Genomic DNA, 12,879 nt, shown 5'->3' with positions numbered 1-12,879 from the left:
AAACCTAGCAAGATTTTTTGTTTGATTTTGAGGCCACAGCTGGCAGTTAGGGCTTAATCTTGGCAATCATATGTGGTTGGCCGACTGCAAGGCAAATGCCCTACCTGCTTTATTGTTTCTCCAGCCCAAAATGTCACTGTCACTGTCACCCTGTTGCTCATCAATTTGTTCGAGCGGGCAGCAGTAACGTCTCTCATTGAGAGACTTATTGTTACTGTTTTTGGCATATCCAGTACACACGGGTAGCTTGCCAGGCTCTGCAAGAGGGGCGGAGGAATCGATCTTGGGTCGGCTGCGTGAAAGGCGAATGCCCAACCACTGTGCTATCGCTCCAGCCCAGCCCAAAATGTAGCAAGTTTTTAAGAGCCTGTTCCTGCTTTTGTTGGCTGTTTTGGGAGGCCACACAATAGCATTACTCCAGGCACCAAGGAGTCCCGGGGCCATTTTCCTGGCCCAAGACCCCATTCCTTTAAAACTCAGCAGTACAATTTTAAGTCCTCTGTATTCAGATCATTTTATTCTTTTAAAAGGTAAAGACTACTATTACACATATCTGTGCTTTTTTAGTAATGGCCTACTTAATGTTTCCCCACTAACCAAAGGCTTTAACCACATTGTGCTGCTTACTCGTCTATATAAGACCCAAAAAAAACCACTTCAGCCAGATCTACATGTTTTGGAGTCTGGAGTCAAGAGAGACAGTGGAGGCCAGAGGAAAAAATAAGCCCACCTCCTTTCTATAGTCTTAGGAATAGGTAAAATACCTAGCAGTTTTCTGTGTGGTTGTAAGGCTGAGATCATCTTCCTGATTAAACCTGAGCTAGTCACCTGATTGATACCTTCTGCAGAGTTAGGGTCTAAATCTGAATTCTCTGCCTCTTGGGGAATGTTCACACAAGCCAGCTCATTCATTCCAGTAGAAGGTGCGCTTGGCCCCAAATGGTAACTGATTTCAAATGTTCTCAGTTCTCAGTTTTTTGTGTTACCTGCTCACCTTAGATTGTAATCTTCATTTTCATTTCACAATCATGATTAACAGGGAGACTTCCCAGCCCCTGACATTGCTTCAGAAGCAAGGGGGATTCAACCCAATCATCATTTTTACATCACTTTAAGTCCCAAAAGGCAGGGCTTTACAGACTAGAGAAGCAAAGGATCCTTGTGAGCACAAGATCGGAGAGAATGAGGGCCTATGGTTTTTAAGAATAAAACTCCCAGAACCTGCATAAGGTTCCCAGACTTTTATAAACACTTGAGAAAAAAAGCTGTGGATATATCTCTGCATAAAACATTTGCCTTACACATGTAAAGCTCTGGGTTTGATCCCTGGTACTGCAGAAATTCAAATAAGAGTCGTCTTTTTTATTGAACAAATTGCATTCAATGTATGGAAAACCTTTAGAGTACTCCTCCTTTTAGCCACTTCAAAAAAAGTTACTATAAAGTGTCACTGCCATTTATGAGCCATTATTTTTAAATGTACTCCTCTTGTTGAGCTGAAAGTCTCTAGGAAGTCAGTGGACTGGGAGTAGAATTTAACATGCTATAGAGTATAATTGCCTGCTGTCTAAGGATAATGAACTAGGAATGTAACATGCTGAACTTCTGCCCTACCCTAACAAAAAAAAGGTCAGTTGTTTAAAATGAAGTGAACTAGCAAACTTCCTTTTCAGTAATGCATTTCTAGGAGTTGTTTAATGTTGACTTTCACATTTGGTTAGGTAGAAAATTACCTCCCTTGATTTTTTTATATTGGACAGAGTAGTCTTTAATTTCAATGTGGATCATACTAAGAGGGAACACTCAGCACTTTCTCTTTCTATCCTAACTTCCCTCAGAACATCTAGCCACACTGAGTCTTCGGACACAGCCGCGAGATGAAGACTATGAAGGTGCTCCATGGAACTGTGATAGCTGCACCTTTCTGAACCATCCAGCACTTAATCGCTGTGAGCAGTGCGAGATGCCCCGCTACACTTGAACTCCAAAGAGCCCCTACCAGTTGGAGACTGAAACTTTTGAACACACTAGAAGAAAAGGAAACCTCGGGAATTGCTTCGTCTGGTTTGTCTGCACAGCCTTTTCATTTCAGATTATGGGGTAGGGAAGGGTGGGGAGAAGTGACACTATAGCGCTTGTGCTCACTCAAGGGAAAACGGGAGTGTTTTTCCCTTAACTCATTGCAGAGAAAGAAAGAGAAAGGGATACTTGAAACGATTCACTCCTGAAAGAATGTACATGGTGAAGTGAAGAGCTCGTCTCTGGAATCCCCGTTGTTAAATTTACTGCTGAGTGGCCCTTAGTTTTTAAACTAGAACTTTGATTCATCGTGTAAAATGTTACAGTTTATGCAGGCAAACTGTGAATTTCCAGAGCTGACTTACTTGGTCGCAAATCTCTGGGAAACCAAGGCTCCCCAGGCTTATTCCATTTGCTTCCTCCTGAAGAGAAAGACAGGAAAAAGCTCCAGGAATGATTTTCTTTGGGTAGAGTAAGGGTATTTGTAATCGCTGCTTATTTTCGGGGTAATTTCAAACACACAAGCAAGATGTTTTAAAATGTGATTTTTAGGAGTCAGGAATAGGGATGATTTACCCTTTGTTTGAAATACAATCAGGTGATTAATCACTGGTAACTAAGACCCAATGATGCCACTGAATATTTATATTTAAGTTGCTGCATGCCCTCATCAGGCTATTGAATTTGGGAGATAAGTCCTTGCAAAGTATGATTTTTATAAATAATCCTCTTGTTTGAAAAAAAAACTTTGCTTTGCCAATAGCAGCACAGTGAATGAATGCCAAATGTAAATTCATTCCAAAATCCATGTGGAAATACTGAGTTCTGCTGTGGTTCTATAAGAAATGTTTGTAGTCCCTGGGACCTTTTCTTTTTTCTTCTAATTTCATGATGAATCGATGATGTTTACAGCACAGATAATACTTGTGCCATATCCTAGCTAAAAAATTGTAACTGTTCAGTGATGATTTATTTGCACATTTGTTAATAAACCAGTGTGAGGGAAATTACAGTTGGCCAATATCATAACGTTGCACACTGCATTCATTTGGGAGGCAGAGGAGGCTAGCCAAGAACTATTAGGAGAGGTGAATACAAGGGACTTTAAAACTATGAACTTTTTTTTAAGTTAACATCCTGTGTTCAGAGATAATGTTGAGTTAGTTCAGATAGCTGGGGTGATATTAAAGCACTCCTTATTTATAACAGAAATTCAGGGTGTGGGTAACTGAAGACATAGAAACTTATGTGACTTGCTAGGGTACACCACTGGAAAGTTTTTAATAGCACATTTGATTGAGGCTTCTACCATGATGGAATGTCCTTTATAGCTCAGAATTGGTCTGGGAATCTTTTCTTTTTGGTGACTATAAACAGCAATAAACTCAATAGGTTCTCCAGTCCTAAAGGATTTTAAGGATTTTCCCTGAGGTTATAACCTTAGGAACATACACGCTCCCATACCAGGTATGCCCTCCACCCATACCTTCCCTTAAAGAAGCTGACATTGTATTCTAATTCAGCAGTAATTATTGGCAAACCTGGAAAAACAAGCTGCACTTAACATCATAATGAAACCAAAGGCATAACAACTCATCATTGTTTTCCATCAAAATCATAATTTCACCCTTGTTACAACTATTTCACCCTTGTTACATACAACTTTGAAAACATTTTTCCATCATGTGGAAAATTCCCTAAAATATATCCACTTGTCTCAGAGTAAGTGTGACTGTGTAATAATTATACTGATAAAACATCTCTCGTACAACAACTCTGGTAAAATGGAAAATGGTGAGAAAGGATGATAAGATTAAAAGCATTGGCATGCGGACAGTGTTCTTTAAAGGCATTGTAAAGCTGGTGTCTCTCAATCTCTTCTAACCATCTGTCGGTCCTACTGTTCTGTAATATGCCAATGCCTTTGTATGGTTTCATATCTTTAGTGATGGACAACCCCACTGGGTATTAAGTAACACTTTAGGGGAGAATTTATATACTGTTTGGTGTTCTAGCTAAAGATTTACCAGTATTTTTAATGGTATGCTGAGGTGGCAGCAATTAACTTGGCAATTGTCAGGTTAAGAATGAAAGTAGCATGTATGAAAACAGTTTGAAGTTTTATTAAAACCATGTAGATGACTTAAAACTATTGCATGAACATACCTCCAGGTAACTAAGCTGTAATACAGTAGATGCATGGTTCCAGTCCATTGGAGATATATCTAGTAAAACATTGTTTTCACCTGCCAGGGGAAAAATGAGAAACCGGTCTACTTGACTGATAGGTATAGAGGGTGGGGTATGAGACATCAGAGATTGATTTTAAGGAAGTTTAGTGTGTGTTTATTTTTAGTCGTGCACAAGATTCATATGCCAATATAGGCTGTACTAGTTCTTAAATTTTACTGTGCCCATGTGTAGACTACTTATCAATGATCAGTTTGAACATGAATGCAGTCAACATTCAAGGTGCCTTTCCAAAAGGATCTCCTAGGCGGATTGACATGCACAGACAATTGACATCAGTGGTAGAATATAAAGGAGATGTTACCTACCTGTTGAGGTCCCTATGCTCTTTGGATTAGTTGGTGCACTTCTTGTTTCTAGTAAAACATTTCTTATAGACCTGATTATGTATTTACATTATTTCACTGTTTTGTAAACCGGGTTTTTCAAAAGCACATTTGCCGTTTTGTTAAAATGCAATGCCCCTTAATTTTGGGAGTAGGTCTTAATAGTTTAAAGTGGTCATAAAGGAGCCAGAAACTTTTTAAGTATTGTAAAATGTTTTGAATTGCTAATGACCTTGTTTGGTAGAACTTAGAGGCAGTGGTTTGGAAGAAAAGCATTGTAAAAAAGTTGTTTTAGAGCAGATCAATGATGGGTGGAGAAAGTGCTGTTTAATTTGTTTTTTTTCCCTGGAAGAAATGGGAAGAGTGATGAGTGATAAGCAGTTTAATAATTTTTAAGGAGCTGGTCTCAGTTTAAGTACTTTTTAATTATGAAAAGAAATCAATGTTTCCTTAAATTTCGTCATTGCTTTGTCACAGTTATCTAGGGTTCCTATCCGACTTTTGTGGCAACTCAATTTTATATAGTATTTTAAAAGGTAATTGTAATGTCTTGACAGTATAAACAAAAAGAACTTAAGGCATAGGAAATTGTCCTTTAAAAATACCAATGATGTATCCTGGAATGTGAAAACGTCCCTTTGTAGTTAAAATTGATTTATTTTTAATATTGTAATCCTTGTTCAGACTGAATGAGTTCATGTTATAGTATGTCTGTATATCTGTAAAGAAACAGCAGTTGAAATGTTACTTTATAAAATCAGAATAACTCAGGCACTGTGTGTTGCACCACTACTGTATCTTTTCAAAAGAATTAACAGTATTTTATTATAAAAGTTAATTCTGATGATGTTTTCACGTTCACCAGACATGCATTGTTTTCTGTATTATTTGCATCCCCCAAATATTTAATACAAGTAGATTTTGCATGGCTTGGGCACTCAGAGATTAATAGAATGATGACTCAATTTTAATGTCTAAAGCCATGAAAAGTTGCTTTGAGACTGAACAATTCTGAACTCTTATTTATGACACCCAATATTCATGTTTCCCTGCTGTAAAAGAATTGATCAGTTTCTTCATTAAAACAGCAAAAACTTATTAAATCTTGTAAATACCATGTCTCTTAGATTTCTGTGTATGCTGTGAATCAAATTATTTGAGATGAAATTGTACAAAGGCATATAGAAGGCTGTGCATGCATCGTACCTCCAAACAGTACATATTCGGAAATTCAAAGATTTCTGCAAAATAAATAAACTAAAAGCAAACACTACATTCTGCATGTCTTCTGTATAGTTAGAAATGATTTATAGGATCAAAGTAGTTCTAGTTACAGCAGTCATATATTATTGGACTGAAATACACTCACAGGAATCTATTCTTTCATCACGTTTGTGGGGTTGAGAGAGATTTGGGATTATACCCGGCTGTACTGGAAGCTACTCCCAGCCACATTCAGGGTATCATGCAGCAATGGGAATCAACCCCAGGGCCTCACACATACAAGGCAAATTCTCTTCCACTGAGCCACATCTCTGCCTTACAGTTTGTTCTTATAATAAAAATGGGGTTAATATATATAAGCAAATCTATATGAAAGGCAGATGGTTAGAACTTATGTTTTCACTCGATTACAATTACTTACAAATTAATTTTTTTGTTGTTGCTTTTTGGGTCACACCTGGCGATGCACAGGGGTTACTCCTGGCTCTGCACTCAGGAATTACCCCTGGCCGTGCTCAGGGGACCATATGGGATGCTGGGATTTGAACCCAGGTCGGCCGAGTGCAAGGCAAATGCCCTACCCGCTGTGCTATCTCTCCAGCCCCACAAATGAATATTTTTTTTTAATTTTATTTTATTTTATTAAATCACCGTGTGGAAGATTACAATGCTTTCGGGCTTAGGTCTCAGTTATACAATGCTGAAACAACCATCCCTTCACCAGTGCCCATATACCACCACCAAAAAAAAAAAACACACAGTACACCTCCCATCCCGCCCCCCCACCCCCTACCTTGTAACTGATAAGTTTCATTTTACATTCTGTTTACTTTGGTTACATTCAATATTTCAACACAAACCTCACTATTGTTGTTAGGAGTACCCCACTAGATTCAGACCTACTGTGAAGACAAATAAGGTCGCGCAGCCGCGGTAGTGGCCGCACGGTTTTGAATTTCTGTACTTTAACAAGAATTCCAGGGAGATTTCTTCCAGATATTAGATAATTGCAGGCTTGAAAACCCAATCTGTGGTCGTCTTAATATGGCGGCCACCGCGCCCTTCATCCCCGGAGAGAAAGAGGCGAGAGAGAGAAATACCTTTCCCCTCCCGGGCGGGCACGGGGCCGAGGCTTAGTTCTCAGGCTGGAGACATTCTGCGAGGAGTTGCTCACACCGAAAGAGGTTTTGCTGGGTCTGGATTCACGCTTGTACAGCTGCGGAGAGGCCGCACATGCGTGCGGCCCCCGGGATCACATCTCGGCGGACAAATGAATATTTTTAAATGAGGTTTTTTTTTTTTTACTTTTGTCATTTGTAGCTTGTATTTTTTTTATTTTTATTTATTTTATTGAATCACCATGTGGAAAGTTACAAAGTTCTCAGGCTTATGTCTAAGTTCTACAGTGCTCAAACACCCGTCCTTTCACCAGTGTCCATGTTCCACCACCAAAAAAAAAAACCCAGTATACTTCCCACCCCCCACCCCCACCTGCATAACTGATAAATTTCACTTCATTTTCTCTTTACCTTGATTACATTCCATATTTCAACAAAAAACTATTGTTGGAGTTTCAACACAGAACTCACTATTCTTGTTGGAGTTTATCCACCCCAAATACAACCCTATTGACAAGGAAACATTTGAGAATTAGTTTTCTACTGATGAGAATGAAGAGATATAAAGTCTGCGGCCGCGCGGTTTAGGATTTCTGTATTTTAGTAATTAAGTCCAGGGAGATTTAAGTTGGAAGATGCATCATTTCCTTTCCTGGGGCAGCATGGAGCAAAAGCTTAGTTCACAGTCTGGAGACATGGCTGCAAGCACTCGCTGGGACCAGAAGTAATGTAGCTGGCTCTGGATCTTGGTCGTTCAGCAGCAGAGCAGCCGTGCAAAAGCATGGCCACCCAGGTCGAATCTCTGCGGAGCGCAAGCCGGTATCAGCCCCGGCCCGAGACTGTAGCTTGTATTTTAAAGGCAGAGGGCCTAAAGACAATTTTCCCAACTTTTGCACAAAACCACCATAGATGAGTTATTATATATAGACTTTTGAAGAATTGAGCAGGTTTATAGTCAAAATCATTTCCAGGGGCTGGAGTGATAGAATAGCTGGTAGGGCGTTTGCCTTGCACGCAGCCGACCCGGGTTCAAATCCTAGCATCCCATATGGTCCCCTGAGCACCACCAGGAGTAATTCCTGAGTGCAGAGCCAGGAGTAACCCCTGTGCATCGCCAGGTGTGACCCAAAAACAAAAAAACAAAAAAATCATTTCCAACACATATGAAAAATTGTAAACATTCACAATTACTGAAGCCCATTCCTTACCTATCCACATATAAACAACACTACTTTTATGTACATGCTCATCTGTCCCACCCTCAGTTCATCATTTCAAAATAGCTCCTAGATATTGACAATTATTCTGTAAGGAAGATTGGAGCAATAGCACAGTGGGTAGGGTGTTTGCCTTGCACGCAGCTGACCCAGGTTTGATTCCTCTGCCCTTCTTGGAGAGCCCGGCAAACTACCAGAGTATCTCACCCGCACGGCAAAGCCTGGGAAGCTACCTGTGGCATACTTGATATGCCAAAAACAGTAGCAAGTCTCACAGTGGAGACATTACTGGTGCCCACTCGAGCAAATTGATGAGCAACGGGATAACAGTGACAGTGGGGATCGTGCAATACCTTGGATCAAGCCCAGACCTCCCTTATGCAGTTTGAGCCATCCCCCCAAATTCTGTTAACAAACATCTAACTTAAGCAACCTATCCTCCTCATACCTTATAAAACGTTTTTTACATTTTGAATAGCCAGTGTTAAATTTGAAAGACTACATGAGAAAACCATAAGCCAGGTTAGTATAAATAGAATACTTGGAATTAAGTCTTAACTTTTTTTTTGCTTTTTGGGTTACACCCGATGGTGCACAGGGGTTACTCCTGGCTCTGCACTCAGGAATCACCCCTGGTGGTGCTCAGGGGACCATATGGGATGCTGGGAATCGAACCTGGGTCAACCGCGTGCATGGCAAACGCCCTACCCGCTGTGCTACTGCTCCAGCCCAAGTCTTAACTTTTTTTTTTTTTCTTTTTGGGTCACACCTGGCGATGCACAAGGGTCACTCCTGGCTCTGCACTCAGGAATTACCCCTGGCGGTGCTCAGGGGACCATATGGGATGCTGGGAATCGAACCCGGGTCGGCCGCGTGCAAGGCAAACGCCCTACCCGCTGTGCTATCACTCCAGCCCCGACAAGTCTTAACTTTTTAATCTCCCTATATTGTTTCCTTATTTGTAACATACTTCTAAATCATCTGTTTAGTAACTTTTCATCGTATCTTACCTTGTGATAAGGTACAGTGAGACACCAAAGGTAGCAAAATATTATGTGAGGAATTTTCACTTTACCTACCTCACATCTCAATATCCCCCATCCTGGATTGTCCCTTTAAAACTAGAGACTTGGGACCAGATATTACTGTGGGTAAGGGACTAGCTTTCTGTGTTACCGACCCAGTTTTGATCCCCGGCACCCCATATGGTCCCCCAAACCCCACCACGAGTTATCCTTAATACAAAGCCAGGAGTAAGGCCTGAGCAACATTGGGTATGGCTGAAACACCAAAAAGTAACAGTTTGAAACCAAAGTTCAAATCTAGTTTACCACAAGAGGTGTTCATTGTGCTGCCAAATGTTGGCAATTAGAGAGGAATGTGTGAAAACTAAACATCTTTATTCCACTGTCCACAAACGTCCTGAGGAATCGACTCACTGTTTCCCATATGGAAAGGGGGTGGGGCAACGAATTCTTCATGCTTGCCTCCCACCTGCATTCCTTCAGATACTTCCTGACTTAATTTTGGCCGGGTTTGACCTTTTTGAAGGTATTAGTAGGGTATTGTCAAGGAGGTCGATTTTGTTTCACCGGTTCACAGAGTGACCCAACCATCTCAGTGTCCTGCCTCATCAACAACATTGGATGTGAGTTTGATCTGCCTTTCATATCTATACAGAGCGCAGTCACGTGATTAGCAGCCTACCTCCCTAGAGTTTTGCACTGTGCTTTTTTTGACTTATTTGCACATGTACTTTCTTAGAAACCTAGAAGTTTTTCAGGTAGTTCTATTCTTTGGTTCAAGAACTGGAAACGTTTTGAGTTATTTCTAAATCCCATCCCCCAAGTCTGCTGAGGATTCCAGGGAGCAATTTTCAACCCCACAGTAAATACTTAAAACACCCACTGGCGTTAGCTTATTGAGTGGCTAAACACAAATGCTTAGCAAAGCATTGAACTTCCCAGTCCTTACAAAACAAAGCAAAAACAACCCTGCTTCTTAGTTCAGTATTAAGAGAGTTGAGCAGTGTAAGACTTGATCTTTTAGAAATTCCTTAAAACTTAGTGAATAAATGGAAAGACAGCTTTCTGAGAGAGAGGCTTATTCTACATACTCCACACAAGAAAAAAACTAGTAGCAAATTGTAAATCAAAACGAATTTACAGCAGTGTTGCATCTCTCAAAAAAAAGCAATCAGCAGGAATAGTTTTTTTGGGTTTTTTTTGGTTTTTTTTGCTTTTTGGGTCACACCTGGCAGTGCACAGGGGTTACTCCTGGCTCTGCACTCAGGAATTACTCCTGGCGGTGCTCAGTGGACCATATGGGATGCTGGGAATCGAACCCAGGTTGGCCCTACCCACTGTGCTATCGCTCCAGCCCCAGGAATAGTTGGTTTCAAGTGAAAACAGTGTTCATGAAATTCTAAGCTACAGATGAGGTAGGAAAACTTGAGAAAACTTAGCAGAAAGAAAAAAAAAACTTTTCCTCCAGATTCTAGAATGAAGAGCATATGAATTGTGAGTTTTAGATTCACAAGATGAAGTGAGGCCTTTGAGAAGGAAGAACATAGCAGGTGAAGCAGCAGCAGCAACTAAGTGCCACACGAGGGCTGGGGAGCTCACTCAGAGGGCTGGAGCGCGGGCTTTGCATGCTGGAGCGCTGGTTTCACTCCCCAGCATCACACTGGCATCATCACCCGCCCAAGTAGCACAGGAAATAGCCCCTGAGCATCACCCAGCGTGGCTCAAGACACACAAGTACAGAGGGCAGTGGGAGAATTTGAAAATAACTACAAAGGTAATGAAGGTGACAGAAGTTTCCTGATTCCTTTTGGAAAACGTGAACAGTTCTCATTCAGAAGGAGAGGGGCAGGTACAGAATGATCTCTCTAATGTGTGGGATAGAAAGGCACCTAGTAAGGAAATAACAATGACCAAAGACAACAGAACCTGAGGGCTCACCTACAGAACTGAATTTACCACGGCAGGGAGAGTTGGGGGGCTGGGACGTGACACATTCTGGTGGAAGGTGTATTCTGGAACATGGCGTTCATGATACCCTGCTGTTAACAGTATTGTAAATCATGGGGACTAAAATTAAACAAAACAAAAAAAATTGGCCAGTTCACTTACAAGCAAAACAGAATATATTCAGCTAGCTTAGATGTCCATATGTTAAAGTTTTTTCATCTCACATGAATTAAATTCCTTCAAATGTCTACCAAACATTTGTCAAAGAGAAAACTTCAAATTCTCAAACAATTATACAGTCTTCTGACGAGAGGAACTTAAGTCTAGACAGAAGTAAAGCAAGCTATCTGAAATTTTTAACTCTTCCACACAACTCTTGTTTTTAAGATGGAACCAGGCCTAGGAAGATGGCGCGAAGGGCTGGAGCACATGTATTGTTTGTCGGGAGCTCTGGCTTTGATCCCTGGCACCAAACCCACCAGCAGGATCGACAGCCCGGCTCTGAGCTGTGAATAGCCACACTGTTAGGTGTGGCCAAAGACCCAGAACAATTTTTTTCAATAAATGATAGAGCTGGGGATCTATCTCAGTGGTTGATCCAATCCCTGGCATTACATATAGACATAAAAATAGGAAATAAAAATAAGCTAAGTAAGATTTAGTTGGGGCAAATCTTCAACAAGGGGCTTTAACAAAGATGTCATATCAAACTTAGAGAGTCAACTCCCAGAAAACTAGGTCATTTGGAATCCAAGAATGCAAACAATCTCGGTGATATTTTAGAAAATGTATCTTGGATTACTTCAAAGTGCAGAGAAATTGCCCACTCCTATAGTTGAACAAGTTGCACAAAGAAATAATTCAGGGCCAGAGAGATAGTACACGGGGGTAGAGTGAACATGGTCCTAAACCAGGTTTAGTTCCCAGAAACCTGGCAGGCCCCTGAACAGACACAGCCCGAGCCACACCACATCCACATTGACCCAGGTTCAATGACAGCCCTCGGCTCCTGATCAGCACGCTGAAGTAGACTCGGAGAAAATGCCACATCTCATTTGGCCAGTGTTGAGAATCCTCATGACTGCAGAACTCTCGCCAAGAGCTAACTCTGGGGGATACCAAGGCCAAGCTGTTGTATGGAAAAGAGCATTTAGAAGGGATCGGACATGATTCGAAGGCATCAAGAAATCAAATTTGACATTTCCCACGTGGTGCGGAAAGATAGTTTGAGAAAAAAGCTCATGTAAGAACTTGTACAGACAGGAAACAATGCAATTAAAGGCTCTGTTCCTCCAAAGCCAGTCCTCCGTAGGTGCCTGCATTATGCTCAGATTCCAGAAGCATGATTGACAAGTACAAGTTCTAGCAATTTCAAGGCTCATGCAAGGACATAAAATAGAGGCCCTGTGTCTAATCGGTGTGGACAAGGATTTGCTCAGGCCACCACAATGCCCTGTCACATTTGTAGGCACATTAGAAGAAAGCATGACATACCATGAGAACGCATTTCTGCTTCTAGTTTCATTATGTGTGTACATATATGTGTGTGTTTGTGTGTATAGCCATAATAGTCATACACAGAGACTTACGGGGGGGGGGGAACTTTAGCTCAAAAAAAATTTGATCTTGGGGCAAAAACAATAGTATAGTTGACAGGGCACTTGCCTTGCATGTGGCCAACCCTGGTTTAATCCCCAGTATCAGTTAGGGTCTCTAGCACCACCAGGAGTGATCCGTGAGCACTGGCAATTGT

The 12,879-nt window shown here is 41.1% G+C and overlaps 1 protein-coding gene across 8 annotated transcripts in view; it reads left to right on the top strand.

Annotated features, from left to right (window-relative positions):
- TAB3 (TGF-beta activated kinase 1 (MAP3K7) binding protein 3) overlaps positions 1-5,857 on the top strand; it is a 67,877-nt gene extending 62,020 nt beyond the window's left edge. For 7 of the 8 annotated variants that reach the window (XM_055122369.1, XM_055122367.1, XM_055122368.1 and 4 more), the window contains one exon: positions 1,839-5,857. In XM_055122369.1, coding sequence (XP_054978344.1) covers positions 1,839-1,981 — 143 coding nt within the window. In that variant the 3' untranslated portion in view covers positions 1,982-5,857. The remainder of the gene's footprint in view (positions 1-1,838) is intronic. The other variant, XR_008627364.1, reaches the window with a different exon arrangement.
- The last annotated feature ends 7,022 nt before the right edge of the window (positions 5,858-12,879 follow it).

Source organism: Sorex araneus, chromosome X, assembly GCF_027595985.1.
Source record: "Sorex araneus isolate mSorAra2 chromosome X, mSorAra2.pri, whole genome shotgun sequence".
Taxonomy (NCBI): domain Eukaryota; kingdom Metazoa; phylum Chordata; class Mammalia; order Eulipotyphla; family Soricidae; genus Sorex; species Sorex araneus.
The sequence above is the reverse complement of the archived record's forward strand: the minus strand, read 5'-3'. Positions and strand labels throughout refer to the sequence as shown.